A 24,412-nucleotide genomic window follows, 5' to 3' on the forward strand; every position below is an offset into this window, starting at 1 on the left:
AACCCGTGTCTCCTGCATTGGCAGGTGGATTCTTTACCACTGAGCCACCTGGAAAGCCCTTCCTAAGACTAAAACTGACAAAAATAAGTTCAAATATGAAACTGGCTGACCACAAAGAACTCCAGGGTGACTGACAGAATAACAATCACAAATTTGTGCTGAGTACTATATGATGCATTCTACAGAACAATAAATCTTAAAATCATTGCTCAGAAAGATGACACAGGTAATTGCAAGTTAAGAACACACATTCACATTCTTATTTTTCTCCCCATTTCCACCACCAAAAAAGTGGTAACAGGTCTCCTGATTCATGCCTCCTATCCCTCTACTCACCACATACTAAATGGAATCTGTCATTGATTCAGAGATTAGACCAGAAAATCACTAGGTACATCCAGGAAGTGAATTTTCACTCCTAACTTAGGTTCCCCATACCTTCCAGCAAATGCTCAGAGAAGTTCAAGATGCCAAATTCTTTGAGACTAAAATACATATCAATCCATGACCCACAAAATCGTCTGTAGGCCAAATTTGGATATACAAATCACCATTAGCTTTATGGTTTTGAGCAAAACCCTAGGCAGAGTGGAAGACTCTTCAATAATTAATTGTTATGGTCAAGAACTTTCTTACAGCTCATATAAATCTGAATCTGCCAGAAAAGGGGGAAAAAAAATCATCTTCAACGGGTTCCTATTGCCCAGATCTCACAATTCCAAAGCAAATGAATATTAAACATGCAACTTGCCAAGACTTGGGCTCTCCAAAGTGGAGATAATTAATGCTGTAGAGGTCCATATCCTCGGTGTGCCATGCAAATGTGGTTTTCCACATGCCAAAATATAGATAAGGGGTGTTTACACCCTCAATAGAAATACCACACTCTTCCTCAACCACATCCAAGACCGTGTTTAGGCGAGCTATGTTCCATTCATCCACACCCTAAAAACAGGGAAGAGAGAGAAGGGGGAAAAAAGACAAACATTAATAAACTCATAAAGATAACATCTACTGATCAAACCATCATCTGCCAAAATTATTACTGTATATTTTAACTCGCTTAGAAATTAAAAAAATAAAGCAATAAGTATCCAAGGCACATACACACACACATAGATATATTTATACAGATCCATGATTAATTATCCAAGATTAATACCAGCAAAATGTGGTTCTATATAAATATTAGTATAAAATTATGCCAAATGACAGAGAATTAAGGACCTACTCCCATCAGCTGTTAGTGAAAAAAAAACATCATTGATTCAAAGCATATGATCTGCAGCATGCTTTCCATCCTTGGAACACTATTTAGTTTGGGGGGGTTTCTGGTTTTTAGCTTGTTTATTTGCACATTACTTAAGTCATTAAACATCAGCCATCATCTCAAGACACCACTAACAAAATGTATCTTCTGTCATCCCTCTTTCAGCCCCATTCAGTTTTGGCATGTGATACATCATTTCCTGAAAACCCAACTCTAATTTTGGAAAAATCCTTAGCGTTATTCTAAGTCACAGATCATTGTGCTTCTACTGCTTCTTCAACTAAATATCAACCTCTTATGCTGATGGGGAATTTTAAACAAAGAATAACAGCTAAAAATATTTATCCAAACTTTGGTAAAATTGTTGGAATAATATAGTTTTATAACAGTAACACCACATGGCTGGTAACAGAAACAGAAAAAGTTGAGTCACTGGGATAAAAGTTAAAATGACAGGAAAAGATTCCAGTTTTATTAAAACTTACCAATCACTTATTAAGGCAGTCTAATTCACAACTGTTTATAATTTTTACAAACTATTTCTCATGAACTTTTCTCATAATAAAATACTAAATATCAGTGATTGGACCCACATTTTTGCAATCACGATGAAATGGCAGTGTCTTTAAATCCATTTCAACTTCCTCATGGGACATTAAATTTATTTATGTATACCAAAAAGGCCCTCCCCAGTAATTATGCCAAGGCCTCATAGATAACCATGCCTAGTATTTTCATTATTCTGTTTTCATTATAGTCTTTAGATGACAATATAATCAATGTACTGATCGTTTACTTACTTGAGCTTTTGGGTCAGGAAAATTTTTGATGGGGCAGTTAATGAAGTTGTGCCTCAGGTAATATAACTGAAAAGTATCGGGGGAAATCACTTAATTCCAAAACTCCCCAAGACAGCCATTCTATAACTTAAAACCTACAGCAGGAAGCTTGCTATTTGGAAATTGTTCAAAGTTAAGTATCCTTCTAGAAAAGATCCTAGGTCCCAACTTATGAGACCTCATAAAAGTTCAAGTTATGTAAAATATTTTATCTCTCTATTTATAGTGATGCAATCTCTTAACCCTAGTCCAATCAGACTTCAGTCCAATCACTCTAATAATAGAGTCCTCCTATTTAAAAGTCATTATTGAGGCAATGAATCTGAAGTAATAAATGAGCACCATATTATAGGAATCATTTTTAAATTGAATGAGCTTGCAAATTTAGGAACAAACTATTCTTCTGAAATTCCTACATTTGAAGAAGTCTCATCTTTGTTTCTGACTGATATTACCTTTCAGAAATAGCTCAGGCTGAATCCCTTGACATGACTAGACCTGTGGGTCTAAAGGGATGAGGGAAGAGAATAAAGAGTGATGGCAGATGACCCAGATTATGGCTCCAGCTCTGCCACTGCCGAGGGCAAAAATCACTGCGATTTCCAGAGCTCCCATTCTTTCTTTGGGAAAGCATGAGGTACCCACCCAGAGCTGCTAAGAGGACTAAATAGGATAAAAGACATAAAAACCTTTAGAAAATAAAACTTATATTTTAGAACTGACAAAATAAATGTTTCCACTATTCTCCAGTAAATCTTACTGGAAACAAAACAAAAGCCAAACACGTGATAAACTGATAGAAAAAAAAAAAAAGGTCCTATGAAATTCACTACTGAAATTCTTCCCATTAATGGGCAAATATTAATAATATGTTGGCATCAGTTTCTTCTGGGCAAGGGGCAAGGGCCAAGGTTGCCATGATGTAAAAACTTAATTTCTTTTGCTAAAATAAAAAGTCACATAATTTCAATAAAAGAGGTTATTAAAATATTAAGAATAACAGGTATAACAAGGGGCTGAGAATAAATCCTAGTGTTTCCAAATTCCTTCTCCAATGTCTGCTCTCTACTACTGACTGAACTCGCTAGCTGCCTAGAAGGACAGGTTCTACTCAAACTCTAAAGAGCACCAGGTCTCCTTCAGAGATTCAGACGAGGAGGACACCTCATTTGTCACTGGGGAGAAGTGTGACACCACAGTCTATCTCATTATACTGCACATACATGTACACTGCTGCTAAGTCGCTTTAGTCGTGTCCGACTCTGTGCAACCCCAGAGACGGCAGCCTACATCAACTCAAAATAATCCTGTAACATAAGCAATGTCATACCCAAATGAACAAATGGAAAACCTAGTACTCCTAGAGCAGTGGGTGGCAAAGATAAGCCTGAATCTTTCTGACTCTAGGCCTTCACTTATCAACTCTATGCTTTCAGTTCTGATCATGTGAAAATGCAATATACCATCCTCTTCTCTCAGCACTAAAAATCAACAAAGATCCAAGGAGCTAAAATTTATGACAGGCAAACATATAAAACTGCTACATTCTTCCCACCCAGGCATACAGTCACCCTACACAAACACTGGCAAAGCTTCTAATAAAAGTTGCTTCACTTCAGGGTTGGGGACAGAACTGATTTAGTGTAAAAGTAGTCTCCAGAAAGACACCAACTACAAACAAGCCCCACAATGACAGGCTGGAAATCTGCCAAACCATTCAAAGCTTAAAGCCATCAAGTCTCTTCAGAAAGTCTATACACCAATGCACGTTCACAGAAAAATGCCTCTTCCCAGACTCCATCCCCTCGAATAAGGCTCTTCCATACAGTGTCCATGGAGAAGGCAATGGCACCCCACTCCAGTACTCTTGCCTGGAAAATCCCATGGACGGAGAAGCCTGCTGGCTGCAGTCCATGGGGTCACGAAGAGTCGGACATGACTGAGCAACTTCACTTTCACTTTTCACTTTCATGCACTGGAAAAGGAAATGGCAACCCACTCCAGTGTTCTTGCCTGGAGAATCCCAGGGACGGGGGAGCCTGGTGGGCTGGCTCTATGGGGTTGCACAGAGTCGGACACGACGGCAGCAACTTAGCAGCAGCAGCATACAATGTCCAACAGGTGCTTGAGCAGTATTTGCAACTCACCTGACCTCCACTGAGCAAATGTTTCCTCCCTGGTCCCCATTTCCCTTCACCCCAATAACCCAGTGCATTCTAGACATGCCCTGCTCTGTTGTGTCTATTTACCCTGTCTCTGCCTGGTTTACTGAAATAATTCACCATTGGACCATAATCTGTGCACATATGTGTAAATGAGAAGTTTATCAAGGATCCTTCTTTTCCATCTCTGTATCATCAATTTAACAAGAATCAGACAGTAATCTGAAAGAACTCCTAAATTTTCATTACCATGGTGATTGCAGCCATGAAATTAAAAGATGCTTACTCCTTGGAAGAAAAGTTATGAGCAACCTAGATAGCATATTCAAAAGCAGAGACATTACTTTGCCGACTAAGGTCCATCTAGTCAAGGCTATGGTTTTTCCAGTAGTCATGTATGGATGTGAGAGTTGGACTGTGAAGAAGGCTGAGCACCAAATAGTTGATGCTTTTGAACTGTGGTGTTGGAGAAGACTCTTGAGAGTCCCTTGGACTGCAAGGACATCCAACCAGCCCATTCTGAAAGAGATCAACCCTGGGATTTCTTTGGAAGGAATGATGATAAAGCTGAAACGCCAGTATTTTGGCCACCTCATGCAAAGAGTTGACTCACTGGAAAAGACTTTGATGCTGGGAGGGATTGGGGGCAGAAGAAAAAGGGGACGACCAAGGATGAGATGGCTGGATGGCATCACTGACTCAATGGACGCGAGTCTGAATGAACTCCGGGAGTTGGTGATGGACAGGGAGGCCTGGCGTGCTGTGATTCATGGGGTCGCAAAGAGTCGGACACGACTGAGCGACTAAACTGAACGGAACTGAACTGATAGCCACTCAGGATCTGTTTTAGGATCAGGTTTTGGACTTCACAGAGGAAGTAAGTACCCCCATGCTAGCATTAGCATGAACGATGCCTCTATAAACCTACATAGAAAGACCGTGCTAAGTCTGAATTCACACCCTTGAGCTCTGGGCCTGGGTCACTACACAGGGCACATCCAGGCCAAGGAGGTCCTTCTTTTTGGGACTATGAGCATCTAGAATGCTCTACAATGACTGTGCTAGGTCACTAGGAAATTGAAGCAACACAGGGAAGCAATATGCCACATTAGAAACCAAATCAGTAAGGAGCCCTCCCATCTAATACAGAGAAATATTGCAAAAATCACAGCAAACTAGTTCTCCCTAAAATATTTCTAATGAACATTACTCCTACAAGAGGCTATGGTCAAAAAATGTTGGTCTCCTTTTCTCCTCCTCTTATAAAGTCACAGTGCCAGCAGGTACTCTGAAGTTTCTAAGAGGTCATGCTATAAGGAAGCCTGTTTAACTCTGCTTTAACTCTAGATTTCCCAAATGTTACTTGATCACAAGACCTTGTTTACATAAGACATTAATATCTTTCCTCAACAATGTCCCCATCCAACCCACATGTTTCTCCTCCCCACCCCACCTGCCATCATCCTCAGCACCTACAACGTTATCCCCACACAGCTCTTTCCAAACAATGCTTTGAGCCTTCATCTCTCTCCTGAGTTTCACTGCCACATGCCCAGCTCTAAGCTGGACCCAAAGTGACCCCCAAAAAATTTCTGAAATAAATAAATTTATGAAAAAATTTTCATTTAAAAAGCTAATCATTAATAAGAAAAAGAGTCACCTCCCAGGTGTTATAAAACTCTGAGAAAACACTAAAAGAAATTATTAAAGTTTCTCACTAAAATTTTCAGATACTTTTATTTATCACTTTTTACAAGATTACGCTTGTCCTCATTTGGCTTTCACCATCCCTTTCTATGACCCTTCCTGCAGCCCAGCTAACACCTAATAGAGTAACATGATCCAAATAGGAGACCTTCTTCCAAATTTCAACTTACTTTAAAGATAGGCTAATGTAAATTACTGCCACCAATTCATAACGCTGCAATAAGCCCTTGAAGTTTCAAAGGTAATACACGTGAGGAAAGAAAAATAAAACTTGGTTGTTCTAAAGACTTCAAAATTCAATCCATTTCACACAGTAATGTGGGAAAACTGAATCTTTCAATAACTAAAATGAGAGCCTTGGTCACATTTAAAATAGAGGGTTTCCTTAGGATCTTTACACAAAAGAACAAAATTAGACTCATGTGAAATTCATTTTGCTTTAAAGTTAATTACAATGTGTGACACGATAGCTCTTTTTGCTGCTTCCTTTCCATGAAAATATCTCACATTCTCCAAACTTTTTACTTTAAAAACAGACCTCTTTTCCTTTTTGCATTTTTATACACCAAAATACCTACAAAATTTTACAGCAGTGCTTTCTTTTCTTTCTGAAAGTCTAGTCAATAACCAATGTAGAACAAGTTTTGAAGAAACAAAAAATTTCTGCAACAAAAAGTACTACATGATAATAAAAAAAAAGACTCTCACTTTAAAAATGTAACTATGAGTATGACAAGAAAGAATATGGAGAAGAAAAGAAGGAAAGTGCTCAACCAAATAAAAGATTATAGAGAGCTTGGGGCCCCTGCCTTGAGTTTGGACCACTGAGACCTTGAAGTTATTTAAATCTCTGGTTCCAGGCAAAAACAACTCCAGTCCTTCTGGGAGAAAAGCATCCTCCATTTTGACTTACAGATTTTCCACAAATCAGGATCAAGCCAAAGCATAAAACTGAAGATCACCACAAATACAGGGAGGTAAGACCTCATGGGAGAAAGCTAACAAAAACAACTGGCCCTTCCACACCCCAAGGACTGCTGGTATCAGAATTTTCACAGGCTTAAGAACTTGAAATGCTTAAAGAAATTTAAAAATGGAATCACAAAGACACGGCAGACTTCTACAAATGAAATATATCATTTCACTAGTATATCACTGATACACCATTTCATTTATATATCATTAAACTAAAAACTGACTGAAGGGATTAAACAAGAGAAGTACTTATCTAGAAGAGAAAATTTAAGACATAAACACACAGTACAGCACAGAAAGATGAGACCAAGTATCTGCAAACTAAAGTTAAGCAATACTTAGGACGGAACATCTATAGTTCATGTATTCAGAGTCCCAGGAGTGAGAAAAATACAAAACTAAATAAAGTCACTAAAAGAGAACACTGATGAAACCAATGACATTAAAATTTAAATCTCTGTTCATTAAGACACTATAAATACCATCTATAAATATATTTGATGCCAATTTTAGTTACCTTAAATAAATATAAATAAATACACTTTCAACTGAGTTGAAGCTATATAAAACAGACTTCTCAGAACTTTTAGTGATGCTACAGCTTTTGTTTTCCGGTGGCAAAATCATCAAAATGCCTCTTATGTTTATTGGTTAACAACTGCTTATAAATCCTTCATTATTATTCCTACTCTTGAAGTCAATAATATTCTATATGGCCAAATATTTGGGTTCATTCTGGACTCAGGCATTCCAGTATTCTTGGTTGTGGTTTTCTTTTCCCCTTGAATATTTACTTATTTATTTGGCTGCATCAGGTCTTAGTTGCATAATGAAGGATCTTCCGTTGTGGCACACGGATTCTCTAGTTGTGGAGGCACAAACTTAGCTGCTCGGTGGCATGTGGGATCTTAGTTCCCAGGCCAGATTCCAAGCCTGCATCCTCCAAATTGCAAGGCAGATTCCTAACCACTGGACCACCAGAGAAATCCCCTTGGTTTATTTTCTAACTATTTTTACAGCCATGTCCAAGGGTAAAAATAATAATTTCTGTCTGTATTCCTTTTCAAGTATTTCTAGAAAAGCAGTTCAAGAAAACTAAAACTGCTTTTATTTCATGTAATATAAAATAGGGAATTGATTCTGCAAATTCACAGACGATTACTGTTTCTGCTATTTATCTTTATACATTATTTTATCACACTAGTTACAAAGTACTTTTACATGCCTGTAAACAAACATCCTTTTACAGCACACCTTGTACATATGTAAAGTTGGTAATTCTGGCTGTTCACTTTTAACTGACAAAGAAAACAGTGAACACTACTGAAATCGTGGTAGAACTTTACTTGTTCTTGTCTTGTGTTTATCCATCTTGGCCAGTCACATATCTATTCAAGAAACATTCCCAACAGAGTCCAACAAGATGAGACTCTAAAATTGCTTTCAACATTCCCTACTAGATATAGACTACTATATCAACTATTAAGTGGTAACATTTAATTGACAATTATATAACTTCAGATGGTTTCTGATTTTAAAGACTGTGGATTGTGTTTAAACTATTCAAAATTGTATATTCCTGATTCTGAGATACTAAGTGGTATTGCACAGTTATCACTTTACTGAATGTCTACAATAGTTCCATGAATCTGATATACCATTATATAGCTTTAGATGGCAGAATTAAAATTATTAACCTGTTACCTCTCTCTCTCTCTCTTTCTCTCTCTCTCTCTCTCACACACACACACACACAGAGAGAGAGAGAGAGAGAGAGAGAGAGAGAGAGAGGGAAAAATGAAAGAAACAAAAAAGTCTGGGAAGATCAAGACAAAATTGAAGCAAATAAGCAAATAATTCCACAAATGTAACTGGCATGGTTTTGGTATCCAGAATACATTAAAAACTCCATATAAAAAGAAAATAAAAATCAAACAATCTAACAGAAAAATAAGTAGAGGAAAAAACAAGAAGACAAATGATCAATAAAGACAAGACAAGATATTCTAAGTTATTTATAGTCAGAGAAAGGCAAATTCACAAACAAGATATTGTAAAGCCACAAGACTTACAAAGTCAAAGGTTGGTAAGTAATAAGATGAACAGGATCAAGTGAATACTGTCAGCATGAGGAAGCTTTTGAAGGTGACAGAAGTGTTCTAAACCTGGACTGTGGTGATGGTTACACAAAAATCATTGAATTATTCATTCAACATGGGTGGATTTTGTGGTATGCAAGTTATACCTCAGTAAAGCTGTCTTATACAGTGCAAGGGGAGACTTTGCTACAAAGATTTTGAGAAACAAGGCAACAATATCTGACCAAGCTGAATACTCTCTGAGGCAGCACTTTCATTCCTAGATAAGTGCTTCAGAGTACCTATATATAGTACACCAGAAATCATATACAGGAATGGGTTCATAGAAGCAATATTTAAGACGAAAGAAAAAGAAAATATCCCAACAGGATAATAAAAAATAAAATATATACTCACAAAATGGAATGCCATTCAGCAATGGAAATGACTGAACAATAGCACACAAATAACATGAATAAACTCAGAAAACTTAGTGTTTGGGATAGTCTCAGAAGACTAACAAAGTGATACTACTTTTAACACAGTCAAAAATAAGCTAAACTAAATATGTTGTTTACAAATATGCATCTGTCTAAAAACAGAGCTACCAGATGATCCTGCAATCCCACTCCTGGGTATACAACTGGAGAAAAACATGGTCCAAAGGATACATGCACCCCATGTTCACTGCAGCACTGTTTCCAATAGCCAAGACATGGAAGCAATCCACATGTCCATCAACAGAGGAATAGATAAGGACGATGAGGGGGCTTCCCTGGTGGTTCCCTGATAAAGAATCCACCTGCCAATCCAGGAGACATGGGCTACCTGAGCAGGGAAGATCCGTCGTGCTGCAAAGCAACTAAGCCCATGCACCACAACTACTGAGCTTGCGTCCTAGAGCCCAGGAGCCACAACTACTGAGCTCCCGTGTCACAATTACTGAACCCCGTGCACCGAGAACCCATGCTTCACAACAAGAAAAGCCACCACAGTGAGAAGCCCATGTACCACAACCAGAGGGCAAACCCCTCTCCCTGCAACTAGAGAAAGCCCACACGCACAGCAACACAGACCCAACACAGCCAAAAGTATATTTAACGAATTATTTTCTAAAATGTCATACATACATTAAATGGAATACTACTCAGCCATCAAAAAGAATAAAATCTTATTTGCAGCAACGTGGATGGACTTACAGACTGTCATACCGAGTGAAGTAAGACTGAGAAAGACAAATATACAGTACCACTTACATGTGGAATCTTAAAAAAAAAATGATACAAATGAACTTATTTACAAAACAGAAACAGATTCAGAGACTTAGAGAACAAACTTATGGTTACTAGAGGGCAAGGGTGGGTGGGAGAGGTAATTAGGAAGTTTGGGATTGACATGTACACAGTGCTATATTTACCAATAAAACAGACAACCAACAAGGACCTACTGTGGAGCACAGGAAACTCTGCTCAGTATTCTGTAACCAATTAAATGCAAAAGAATTTGGAAAAGAATAGATACATATATAACTGAATCACTCTGCTGTACACCTGAAACTAAAAAAACATTCTAAATCAACTATTTCAACAACAACAAAATTTGCTTTTGGGTTTTTTTTTAGGCAAGATACCAAACACAAAGTTAGGGCCACTCATGGTGATGGGATGGGATAGCAAAGACGGACTGTAGACTGAGCATCCCATGAGCAGCACAACAGTAATGTTTTAGCTATGGGACTGCATAGTGGGTTTGGGGTACTCAATGTATCACTGTGCTTTAAAATGTAAGTTTCACATATAAAATGAGATAATACATTCTAAAAATATGATAAAGAAAAAGTCATGAAAAAGAGAACACGTCCTGAGTCACATCCCAGGTACCATTTCTGCCCTGGCACCTTGTCTTAGTGATAAGAGGATAGCAGTGTATCTCGTGAAAAGAGCAGGCACATTTTCTTTAGTAGTAACCCCTAAACAAATATCCTTCACTGCTCTGAAATGACAGGCTTCGACAGATGGTAGAAAGAATAAACTGCTGGGCCGTGGGTTGGACTTCTAAGTAAATGAATATTGCAGAACAGCATTCTTCATAATTCTCTTGGTAGAAACAGCTAGTGAACATTTCATTAGGGCTTCAGGATTTTTGTCCCATTTTGCTTTACTATTGCCGCCAGCTGCAGCTGTTCTTCAGCACATAATACAGAGCAGGCCTTGCCCTGGGTGTTTTACTTATTCATCTCATTTTACCCTATGAGGTGATAAATAGAACTACGATCTATTATTAGTGCCATTTTATAGATGAGACAGCTGCCCTGGGAGAAGTCAGATAACTCACCCAAGATCTCACAGCTCACTACTGGGTAACCAGAATTCAAGGGTGACAATGGAAAACTCTAACCCGAGCTGGCATTACTGTGCCCGAAGCCTCACAGCCAATCAATGAGCCAGAAAATCAATTCTAAACTTTTATATAATCAAGGAGGGAAAGACTTCCCTCAATCCCCCAATGACTGGAAGGGAAAGTTAATAATTTGTTCATTATATTTGCTATTTCCCTTTTTTTTTTTAAGGACTACCAATCTAAAAGATTATTTCAAAAAAAACGGCATGAGGCCAAGAGCAGGATTCAGGGATTCACTCAGACATGCATTCTATTAAAAAAAAAAAAGAAAGAAACTTACAGAAATAATAAATATAACTTGTTGACTTTATTTTATACATCTACACAGGACTCTTGCAGAAAATCCTAAAAGGAATCTGAACCATAAAAGCCTTGTTCTCCTTTAAAGAGGATCAATTATCTCAACATTTAAGAAAATACTAAAATTCCAAACCCAGACACTGACAAGTTCTTTGTAAATACAGGAAATTTAAAACTCTACAACTTTTACTGATGTATTCATATTTTCTAGACTAAGGTTTCCGAGGTGGCTCAGACAGCAAATCTGTCTGCAGTGCTGAAGATCTGGGTTGGGAAGATCCCCTGGAGAAGGAAATGGCAACCCACTCCAGCATTCTTGCCTAGAGAGCCCCATGGACAGAGGAGCCTAGTGGCTACACTCCATAGGACTGCAAAGAGTTAGACACAACTGAGAAACTAACACTTTCACTTTCATTCATATTTTCTAGACTACTAAGCCCTTTGTCTAATTCAACTCTTGGAAGTGTATTATACTGCAGTGTAACACAGTACTTCAAAATCATTGTCTTAATACACTTTTACAACAGAGATTGCCTATGTTTGTAGTATCTATTTTTACCTTCTTTACTAATAGAACCTCACTTAACTGAAAGAACAAAGTAGTTACAACTAAGGCTAGTTATGCATGGTTCTGGCCAATGAGATGTAACTGGTAATAACAGGGCAGGAGTTCCAGGAGAAAGCTTTGAGGAGGCTGTCTAAGCAGGCTCAAATCCTGTGCCCTTTTTCCCTCACCAGACATTCAGACACAATGAGCAGCAACCACAAGAGCACGAGGGTAAGTATGTCACAGTGAAGGTGGCAAAAGTAACTGCTAGGAGTGCATGTCTCTGATGGCATCACAGAAGCAACATGGCCCTAGACCACCTGCCTCAAATTTTTAATGAAAACTAAACAATTTGTTCGCCATTTGTGGTAAGGTCTCTACTACTGACTCCTTTGCCTAATGCAAAAGGCAAAGAATAAAACGATACCGATATGGAGGCAGAGTTTGAAAGAACAGCAAGGAGAGATAAGAAAGCGTTCCTCAGTGATCAATGCAAAGAAACAGAGGAAAACAATAGAATGGGAAAGTCTAGGATCTCTTCAAGAAAATTAAACATACCAAGGGAATATTTCATGCAAAGATGGGCACAATAAAGGACAGAAATGGCATGGACTTAACAGAAGCACAAGCTATTAAGAGGAGGTGGCAAGAATGCACATAAGAACTATACAAAACAGATCTTCAGAACCCAGATAACTATGATGATGTGATCACTTACCTAGAGTCAGACATTCAGGAATGTGAGGTCAAGTGGGCCTTAGGAAGCATCACTACAAACAAAGCTTGTAGAGGTGATGCAATTTCAGTTGAGCTATTTCAAATCCTAAAAGATGATGCTGTGAAAGTGCTGCACTCAATACACCAGCAAATTTGGAAAATTGAGCAGTGGCCACAGGACTCAGAAAGGTCTGTTTTGATTCCAATCCCAAAGAAAGGCAATGCCAAAGAATGCTGAAACTACCACACAATTGAACTCATCTCACACACTAGCAAAGTAATGCTCAAAATTCTCCAAGCAAGGCTTCAACAGTACATCAACTATGAACTTCCAGATGTTCAAGCTGGATTTACAAAAGGCAGAAGAACCAGAAATCAAATTACCAACATCCACTGGATCATCGAAAAAGCAAGAGAGTTCCAGAAAAACATCTATTTCTACTTTATTGACTATGCCAAAGCCTCTAACTGTGTGGATCACAATAAACTGTGGAAAATTCTGAAAGAGATGGGAATACCAGACCACCTGACCTGCCTCCTGAGAAATCAACAAGCAACGGTTACAACTAGACATGGAACAACAGACTATTTCCAAATCTGGAAAGGAGTACGTCAAGGCTGTATACTGTCACCCTGATTATTTAACTTCTATGCAAAGTACATCATGAGAAACGCTGGGCTGGATGAAGCACAAGCTGGAATCTCAAGATCTCTGGGAGAAATATCAATAATCTCAGATACGCAGATGACACCACCCTTATGGCAGAAAGCAAAGAAGAACTAAAGAGCCTCTTGATGAAAGTGAGAGTGAAAAGCTGGCTTAAAGCTCAACATTCAGAAAACTAAGATCATGACATCCGGTCTGATCACTTCATGGCAAACAGATGGGAAAACAATGGAAACCATGAGAGACTTTATTTTCTTGGGCTCCAAAAATCACTGCAGATAGTAACTGCGGACATGAAATTAAAAGATGCTTCCTCCTTGGAAGGAAAGTTATGACCAACCTAGACAGCATATTAAAAAGCAGAGACAGATTCTTTCCTTTCTCGCTCCCCGGCCATCTTGGCGGCTGCTCTTGGTTGGGGGCGTCCCGCATCTAAGGCAGGAAGATGGTGGCCGAAAAGAAGACGAAAAAGTCACTGGAGTCGATCAACTCTAGGCTCCAGCTGGTTATGAAAAGTGGAAAGTATGTGCTGGGGTACAAACAGACTCTGAAAATGATCAGACAAAGCAAAACGAAACTGGTCATCCTCGCCAACAACTGCCCAGCCTTGAGGAAATCTGAAATAGAGTATTACGCCATGTTGGCCAAAACTGGTGTCCATCACTACAGTGGCAATAATATTGAATTGGGCACAGCATGTGGAAAATACTACAGAGTATGCACACTGGCTCTCATTGATCCAGGTGATTCTGATATTATCCGAAGCATGCCAGACCAGACTGGTGAAAAGTAAATCATGTACAATTTTTCTTTAATAAAACTGGCCAGAGCTTGTTTTAAAAACAAACAAACAAAAAAGCAGAGACATTACTTTGTCCACAAAGGTCCGTCTAGTCAAGGCTATGGTGTTTCCAGTAGTCATGTACGGATTTGAGAGCTGGACTATAAAGAAAGCTGAGCATTGAAGAACTGATCCTTTTGAACTGTGGTGTTGGAGAAGACTCTTGAGAATCCCTTGGACTGCAAGGAGATCCAACCAGTCCACCCTAAAGGCAATCAGTTCTGACTATTCATTGGAAGGACTGAAGCTGAAGCTGAAACTCCAATACTTTGACCACCTGATGTGAAGAACTGACTCATTGGAAAAGACCCTGATGCTGGGAAAGACTGACGCCAGGAGGAGAAGGGGATGACAGAGGATGAGATGGTTGGATGGCATCACCCACTTGACAGACATGAGTTTGAGTAAGCTCCAGGATTTGGTGATGGACAGGGAAGCCTGGTGTGCTGCAGTCCATGGGGTTGCAAAGAGTCGGACTTGACTGAGCAACTGAACTGAACTACTACTGACAGTAAAATAATGTCTAATACGTTTCCTCCTTAGTAATCAAATGCACAGGTCCCCAACTTGTCCCATTCTCTGATGGATCTAAGAAAGAAAGTAATATCATTATCAGAGTCTGTGATGTTAATGTGATCCTACTAAAGAAGTAGTTAAGCCACTTAGCTTCTGAAAAGTACCAAAATGTGGGCAGGGCTTGAGCCTCTTCACAACTATTAATGCCAGGACAATTACAATTAACATAAAGAATATATCTGTTTCTCCCTATTCCAACAGGACTTTATCTACTTTTTCCTGTTTCTTCTAGCTGTTATAATGCTGTTTCGCACTTAAAGCAATCTTAAATTTTACACGCTCGAATAACACCTGGCAGAGGGCTCAAATAACACCCTTCTATTCTTCATGAAGAAAAACAACCTAAGGTATTGCCAATGGTCTCATTTTCATTTTCGTAAGTGAAAAAAAATCTATATCATATACATAAGCTCAACATTATTCCTTCAACGAAAAAGAAAATACTAACAATTTGCCAGAATATTAAACTATATTTTCTAATTTAGAAAATACAAAACATAGTTTTTTAAAAAATTAAATGTATAAACCTAGAAACTAAATAAAATCATTTTATAATTTTAGTGATAGCTCTTTTTTAAAAAAAATCCTATTTAGAACATAATTAGAATCATACTCCTGGGACTCATGACACAAACTGTCCCAGTGACACCAAAAGCCCACGGACAGGTGGTGATTTATTTTGAGAAACCAATCCTAAGAAGCTGGCAAGGGCAAGCAACTACCCAAACTCTCCATCTCAACCAGACTTGTCACCCTTTTCCCCCTCAGGCATGGAACTCTATGTGGGACTCATGTGTGTCTCCATCAATTTAGCACTTCCACAGCCAAAACTGCTTCTCCCCACAGTGATCCCACCTAACTCTCTCATGTGCAAGACAGACACTTTGAGTCAGCAGTCACATACTCTGAGGTCAGCCGGCAAATCAGCTCAATCTTCTTCTATCAACAATTCTCTACCAATACTCTTCTTAAAATACAGCTTCCACAACTGATAGAACATTCTACATGCAATGTGACAAATGAATAGAAGTACTGTTTTACACATACACACACACACACACACCCCCCCCATCTGGATGGCATAACTTGAGATCATCAGGCTAAGACTTCATTCACTAAAGATAAGCCATAATATGCTGGAAGATAATGATTTCTTATTAAATAGAAGCTTTAACACAAAATGAAAACCTAAAAGGTATAATCCAAGGCCAACAGCTCTCTCTTAGCATGAAGGCATGTCTCGAATGACAGTATTTTCCCTTGGATGTGAAAATTACACATACTGCTAGTGTTTTGGCTTCAAAATAGTCCTTATTTCAGAATAATTCATATCCTAACATGATAAAAATACAAAATGGAAAGGACACTGGTGACTCAGTTTAAATATTTTATCTAAAATATTTAATATTTTAGAAACCTGCAGCCTTAGAAAAATCTGTTGTCCAACAGCACCATCTGGTGGATGAACATATTTAAGCCACCCCACTGCAGGTTCGTGACATTGTAAAGAGGCAGTGATCAAGACCATTTTCAAGAAAAAGAAATGCAAAAAAGGCAAAACGATTGTAAAATAGTTGTCTGAGGAGGCCTTATAAATAGCTGTGAAAAAAAAAAGCAGCTAAAGGCAAAGGAAAAAAGGAAAGATATACCTATCTGAATGCAGAGTTCCAAAGAATAGCAAGTAGAGGTAAGAAAGGCTTCCTCAGTGATCAATGCAAAGACAGAGGAAAACAATAGAATGGGAAAGACTAGAGATCTCTTTAAGAAAATTAGTGATACCAAGGGAACATTTCATTCAAAGATGGGCACAATAAAGGACAGAAATGGTATGGACCTAACAGAAGCAGAAGATATTAAGAGGTGGCACTACAGAACTATACAAAAAAAAAAGATCTAAATGACCCAGATAACCACAATGGTGTAACCACTCACCTAGAGCCAGATATCCTGGAGTGCGAGGTCAAGTGGGTCTTAGGAAGCATCACTACAAACAAAGCTAGTGGAGGTGACAGAATTCCAGCTCAGCTATTTCAAGTCCTAAAGGATGATGCTATTAAAGTGCTGCTCTCAATATGCCAGCAAATTTGGAAAACTCAGCAGTGGCCACACGACTGGAAAAAGTCAGCTTTCATTCCAATCTCAAAGAAAGGCAATGCCAAAGAATGCTCAAACTACTGCACAATTGAACTCATCTCACACGCTAGCAAAGTAATGCTCAAAATTCTCCAAGCAAGGCTTCAACAGCACATGAACCGAGAATTTCCAGATGTTCAAGCTCGATTTAGAAAAGGCAGAGGAACCACAGATCAAATTGCCAACATCTGCGGATTAACTAAAAAGCAAGAGAGTTCTAAAAAAAACATCTACTTCTGCTTTATTGACTACACCAAAGCCTTTGACTGTGTGGAGCACAACAAACCGCAGAAAATTCTGAAAGAGCTGGGAATACCAGACCACCTGACCTGCCTCTTGAGAAATTTGTATGCAAGTCAAGATTCAGCAGCTAGAACTGGACATGGAACCACAGACTGGTTCAAAACTGGGAAAGGAGTACATCAAGGCTGTATATTGTCACCCTCCTTATGTAACTTATATGCATAGTACATCATGCGAAATGCCGTGCTGGATGAAGAACAAGCTGGAATCAAAACTGCCAAGAGAAATATCAATAACCTCAGATATGCAGATGATACCACCCTTATGGCAGAAAGTGAAGAACTAAAGAGCCTCTTGATGAAAGTGAAAGAAGAGAGTGAAAAAGTTGGCTTAAAACTCAACATATAAAAAACTAAGATCATGGCATCCAGTCCCATCACTTCATGGCAAACAGATGGGTAAACAATGGAAACAGTGACAGACTTTCTTTTCTTAGGCTCCAGAATCACTGGAGATGGTGACTGCAGCCATGAAATTAAAAGATGCTTGCTCCTTTAGAAGAAAAGTTATGACCAACCTAGACAGCATATTAAAAAGCAGAGACATAACTTGGTTGACAAAGGTCCATCTAGTCAAAGGTATGATTTTTCCAGTAGTCATGTATGCATTTGAGAGCTGGACCACAAAGCTGAGCGTTGAAGAGTTGATCCTTTTGAACTGTGGTGTTGGAGAAGACTCTTGAGAATCCCTTGGACTGCAAGGAGATCCAACCAGTCCATCCTAAAGGAAATCAGTCCTGAATATTCATTGGAAGGACTGAAGCTGAAGCTGAAACTCCAATACTTTGGCCACCTGATGCAAAGAACTGACTCATTGGAAAAGACCCTGATCTGGGAAAGATTGAAGCCAGGAGGAGAAGGGGACGACAGAGGATGAGATGGTTGGATGCCATCATGGACTCAGTGGACATGAGTTTGAGCAAGCTCCAGGATTTGGTGATGGACAGGGAAGGCTGGCTTGCTGCAGTCCATGGGGTTGCAGAGAGTTGGACATGACTGAGCAAATTAACTGAATTGCAGGAAGATAAAAGAGTCATCTGCAAGGTTAAATGCCAGTAACACTAAAATCTTAGTATAAAAAGATTCCTATGCTTCAGCTAGTATTCTTCTAAAGGGGTTCTTGACAAAGTTATAATATAAAAGAAATCTAGAACTCAAAAAAATTCCTTATCTAAGACTTTGGTTCACCTTCTTGAAGAAATGTTACTTAAAGCAAACACGTTTAAGCTGAGAGGAACCTCAGAGAGCTGTTAATTCAATTCTTTCCCTTTACAGCCTCTAAGGCAACAACAGTTTTCCTGAAAGTCACAGCTAGGGATGGCAGACATGGATTATTATATAAGTAAATAGGCCAAATATTCTATTCTATTTAATACCGCTTTCTGTTTTTCTGTGGAGAAAAGGCAGGAAATGAGGCAATGTTGGTGGCAAAGTGCCTCTGTTAGCAGTGGGTTAACAGAGGTTAAAGTGCCTCATGGTTTAGTGATGAGCTGGTCACCCCTCAGTGCATCATGGGCCAACCCTACCCTAACCCTAGGAACTGTCGTACCCTCCTTGCTCTGCGGCCCCCAGCATCCCTCTCCACCTTAGATTTATCTGCTTCCTCTGCTCAAGAAAATCATCCTACCAATAAAAATGAGAGATACAATGAACGTTAAATCATCCCGTTGAAGAACATCTGTAATCATGGCAAAGCATTCACTATGTGCTAAAGTGAGAGGGAGAAGAGACAAAACCAAACTGTGTTCACCAGGATACCACACCTGTTCAAAACAATAGAACTACTGAGCACTAAACAGAGAAAAGGCACTGGAAGGGAAGACACTAAACTCTTTGGACAGCTCTTGTTTCCTAATGCCAGGATTATGAGTGATTTCAATCTTCTCTGACATTTGATGCTTTTCATCATTTTTATAATACTTGTATTAACAAAAAGGTAATTTTTACCTAAAAAAGTTATGCACTTATAATCATAGACTATTAAAAAAAAAATGGGAAACTAGAAAGAGTACATAAACACACATCCATCTATCCAGTACATCCATAGCAGAAAAAAGAAAAAATTCCCCAGCTCTCATGAAGAAATATGCAGTAAAAGATGTAATTTTTTGTCTTTTTAAGGTTTGTCACCGTATTTTTCAAACAGCTTTGAATTTTCTATCAATTATCTATTAATAAATACATGGATGACAATAGACTAGCAAATTAATATGAAAGGAAAATCTTACAAACACACTTTAAAATATTTTATATGTCTTAAGATGCAGGAACTTAAGTTTACACCCCAAGTCTATTTTCTGCTTAAAAAATCTTGCCAGAGTTTTATGTCAGAATTTATGGTTGATGCTCCCCCAAATAACTCCATGACTTCTTGGAGAACCACTGTCTCGTAATGTCATTAGGTCTCGGAGGTTCCTATCAGGGACACAGTGACACGAAGGTCTAATATGAACAAGAATGGAAAACTGTTACCTTGCCTTAAGATGCCCGCATCATTTACATAGAGTGAGATCAGGGAAGGAGTCTCCTGCTAAATGTCTTACAACAGAGGCTTTCACAATGCTGTCCAAAGGCCACTGGGTCTGTGGCATCAAAGCCACTATCACAACTATACCAAGACATTATTCTCCTTGTTCACTCTCATTCTCCCATGTGTGTAAGGTAGAGTGTGCAGAAGGCTACATGATATCACAACAGATTAAACACAAAAAGCAGATACAAGATTCTGGAAAGGGGTTTCTATTTAAGCTAGACATTAGTGAGAACTGCATGGGCAGAGGAGCCTGGCAAGCTATATAGTCCATGGGCCACAAAGAGGACAGTCACTTGGATATGACTAAGTGACTGTTAACCCTGAGACACTAGTGACTTGAAAAACCCATTAAAAAACGCCACTTCTCTCACTAAATTTTGTGTTTAGGAAAATACAGTAATTTTTTTAAGAAAAATATGAATATTACATAACAGATTCTTTTTAATGATTTAAATATTTTTAAACCTTCTCAGTTTTCATTTCTAATACAATAAACAAGGATAGATACAACCCACATGAACAACAGCTCTTTGAGATCCACAATAAATTATTACAAGAATAATTGTAATTGTAGGTGCTGAAAAGGCCAAAATTTGAGAACTGCTATCTCAGTTAGTTCAGAAAAACACCCAATGGGGATCATGACCACTCTGGGGTCAAGATCACTCTGACCCCACCCTCGTCCCTCCTTCCTAAAAGCACTCTCCAAGCCTCTTGCTATGACCAGTTCCTCTTGTAAGCCATTATATGATCACACTTTCTAAAGCATGATTCTGATCCTACCCCTTCCCTATTAAATAACCTCAAACAGTTCTTCAAGATGTAGAGAGTGATAACGAAAAAATTTCAGAAAACTCCATGATCTGGCCTCAGGCTATTTTACCAATGTCATATATGCATCAACCCTACTATTATTTAGGTGCGTTCTTGGAAGCAGATGTTACAAGAGAGTCTATGAGAAATGATACCTGCCATCACTGGACTCAAGAGTTTATGTGAAAGAAACAGAAATTATGCAAGTATCCTTCATTTTCTGTCCTCATTTTCAAAATATCTGCTGCAGTAACATATTTTTTTTACCCTAAATTCACTGACCAAATCAAAAACTCTATAATGACCTGTGAACATCCACCAGCAGAAAGCTTTCAGTTGCATACAAATCTATGTAAGGTAACAAAGACGGCAATTCAGTTATTATCTCAGTTCTTGTCCCTAAAAGATTATGCTTTGTGCCCAGCATAAATGTACTGGGCATCACTGCTACCATCTTCCAAGCACTGTTGGTGAAAATGTGTTCTTCAAATGTGGAAAAACCTGAGAAGAAAGAAAGTGAGCATAGAGAGTTGAAGGTGATGGCACACAGTGTTGGAGAGAAGTGCATAAGACGTGATCTCAGCATGTCCACACCTCACAGCACACCCAAGTTGCTCCTGGGAAGCTGAACTGTGTTACTTAAACAAACACCATACATAAAAAACTAGAGAAACTCCCCGTGCAGTAGACTGATAAGTCATTCGCAGTGTAGGAGACCACTGAGTACCAGGCTGGTACAGGAGAAGATGACAGACACCTTCAATGATATGATGCTCAGTCACTCAGTCGTGTCCGACTCTTTGTGACCCCATGGACTGTAGCCTGTCAGGCTCCTCTGTCCATGGGCTTTCCCAAGCAAGAATACTGGAGTGGGTTGCCATTCCTCCTCCGGGGGATTGTCCTGACCCAGGGATCAAACCCACATCACAGGCGGATTCTTTACCACTGAGCCACCGGGGAAGCCCAAGGCAGTTGCAAAGTGGAGGAACATGATGTCAGCAAAGCAGGTGAGTTTCAAAGCAAGACTGGGAGAACAGTGATAAAACAGTGCACGCTGTGGGTCACGGGTGAAGTGGCCTCCCCTCACAGTGAGAAGTGCTATCTTCCGCCAATGAACTGCTGAAAACTATCATCAAAGACAGTGCCCCAGAAGGGAAACAGTCAATTATAACGCCATGTCATCCCACAGGGTTATTCAAAAGAAAGAAGTACCTAGACATTAAGCATCCAAAGAAGGCTAAACTCCCGTGAGATAGGAACCTTGCTGGTGCACTTCTGTGAAAAACATCATCTCAAAGGGGCCACTGCTGACAGCAACGCCTGTTAGGATATGAATGAAGTATTCAAATCAGAAAGCCCAGATGATGGAGGAGACAGGTGAAACTTAGGGAAGGAAGTGTCTGTCACCACTCAACCAAGGGAAAACCTTGCAAAGAAGACTGTTTTGAAAACAGATTAATACTACTGGAGATCCTTCTAGTGTTATCAAGAAGATAATAGCCAGCTTAAGGAAAGTACGTGGAACTTCATTTTTAAACCTCTATTTAAAGAACAATGATCATCAATAAGAGAATCACCACTGTACATATGATAATTGTAGAAATACAGCCCAAATGAGCACAGAACACTGTACTAATGTTAGTGAAAAATGTTAATGCCTAGTCTAAGCCCTCACATACAGAACAAAGAGATGCACTCTGTCTTCAAACGTCTGTGGAAGTACGGCTATTGGCTATTCCAGAAATATTATATCTTCTTTTTTTCCCTTAAGATATGGGTTTATTTTAATGTCCCTTAGTCAAGATGAATCATCCCACATAGTTATGGCACCTTTTTCTCCCTGTTCATCTTTTCTCTTTATCTGTTGTTTTTGTGTTTGTTTCGTGAAGTAACTCTCATATTTCTATAAACAGAGAACTGATTTTTTTAAATGAACAGTGCACAAAGGTTAATTAAAACTTTTTCCTTTTCCTTCTATGCTGCACAGTTTGCAGGATCTTAGTTCCCCAACCAGGGATCGAACACAGACCTGTGTCAGTGAAAGCACAGAGTCCTAACCACTGGACCACCAGGGAATTTCCTAATTAAAACGTTCTTTATCAGTATACCAGTCCTTAGTAAAATATAACCAAAATAAGAGTTTCAGATCCTGGGACTCTTATGTTTCTGTTAGTGTTTCCAAGGACTCATCAAAGGCCACCTAAAAACACAGGTGGCTCTATTTCTAAGTTCAGGAACTTCTTTACTTACAGAAGGTCCCTGACATTACCAAATTTCATTTCAGGATCTTTACATAATCAATATAAATATAGTCATAATCAAAATATCAACATAGTCATAACTAAAAACATTCAGAATTTTATCTATATCTTAAAAAAGTTTTGAGAATCCTTCCCCAAAAGCAAATAATTTGTACCGCTATATTAGGAGTTAGCAAACCTTTTCTGCAAAGGGCTTAGCTTTAAGGGGCCATACAATCTGTCACTATGACTCAACTCTCCCACTGTAGTGCAAAAAAGCCAAATATAATATGCTCAGTTCAGTTCAATCGCTCAGTCGTGTCCGACTCTTTGCGACCCCATGAACAGCAGCACGCCAGGCCTTCCTGTCCATCACCATCTCCCGGAGTTCACTCAGACTCACGTCCATCAAGTCCATGATGCCATCCAGCCATCTCATCCTGGGTCGTCCCCTTCTCCTGCCCCCAATCTCTCCCAGCATCAGAGTCTTGTCCAATGAGTCAACTCTTCGCATGAGGTGGCCAAAGTACTAGAGCTTCAGCTTTAGCATCATTCCTTCCAAAGAAATCCCAGGGTTGATCTCCTTCAAAATGGACTGGTTGGATCTCCTTGCAGTCCAAGGGACTCTCAAGAGTCTTCTCCAACACCACAGGTCAAACGCATCAATTCTTCGGCGCTCAGCCTTCTTCACAGTCCAACTCTCACATCCATACATGACCACAGGAAAAACCACAGCCTTGACTAGACGGACCTTAGTCGGCAAAGTAACGTCTCTGCTTTTGAATATACTATCTAGGTTGGTCATCACTTTTCTTCCAAGGAGTAAGCGTCTTTTAATTTCATGGCTGCAATCACCATCTGCAGTGATTTTGGAGCCCAAAAAAATAAAGTCGGACACTGTTTCTACTGTTCCCCCATCTACTTCCCATGAAGTGATGGGACCACATGCCATGATGTTCGTTTTCTGAATGTTGAGCTTTAAGCCAACTTTTTCACTCTCCTCTTTTACTTTCATCAAGAGGCTTTTTAGCTCCTCTTCACTTTCTGCCTTACGGCGTGCTGCCATAAGGTGTCATCCGCATATCTGAGGTTATTGATATTTCTCCCAGCAATCTTGATTCCAGCTTGTGTTTCTTCCAGTCCAGCGTTTCTCATGATGTACTCTGCATAGAAGTTAAATAAGCAGAGTGACAACATACAGCCTTGACATACTCCTTTTCCTATTTGGAACCAGTCTGTTGTTCCATGTCCAACTGTTGCTTCCTGACCTGCATACAGATTTCTCAAGAGGCAGGTTAGGTGGTCGGGTATT

At 39.2% G+C, this 24,412-nt stretch overlaps 1 protein-coding gene and 1 pseudogene across 1 annotated transcript in view; one reads left to right on the top strand and one right to left on the bottom strand.

Moving 5' to 3' along the window:
- The window catches only part of KDM4C (lysine demethylase 4C), a 400,505-nt gene that overhangs the window by 326,227 nt on the left and 49,866 nt on the right, over positions 1-24,412 (bottom strand). The window contains exon 5 of the mRNA XM_068973756.1: positions 752-945. Within this exon, the coding sequence (XP_068829857.1) occupies positions 752-945 (194 nt within the window). The remainder of the gene's footprint in view (positions 1-751; positions 946-24,412) is intronic.
- On the top strand, positions 14,065-14,455 carry LOC138081388 (large ribosomal subunit protein eL30 pseudogene; annotated as a pseudogene).

Source organism: Capricornis sumatraensis, chromosome 6, assembly GCF_032405125.1.
Source record: "Capricornis sumatraensis isolate serow.1 chromosome 6, serow.2, whole genome shotgun sequence".
Lineage (NCBI taxonomy): Eukaryota > Metazoa > Chordata > Mammalia > Artiodactyla > Bovidae > Capricornis > Capricornis sumatraensis.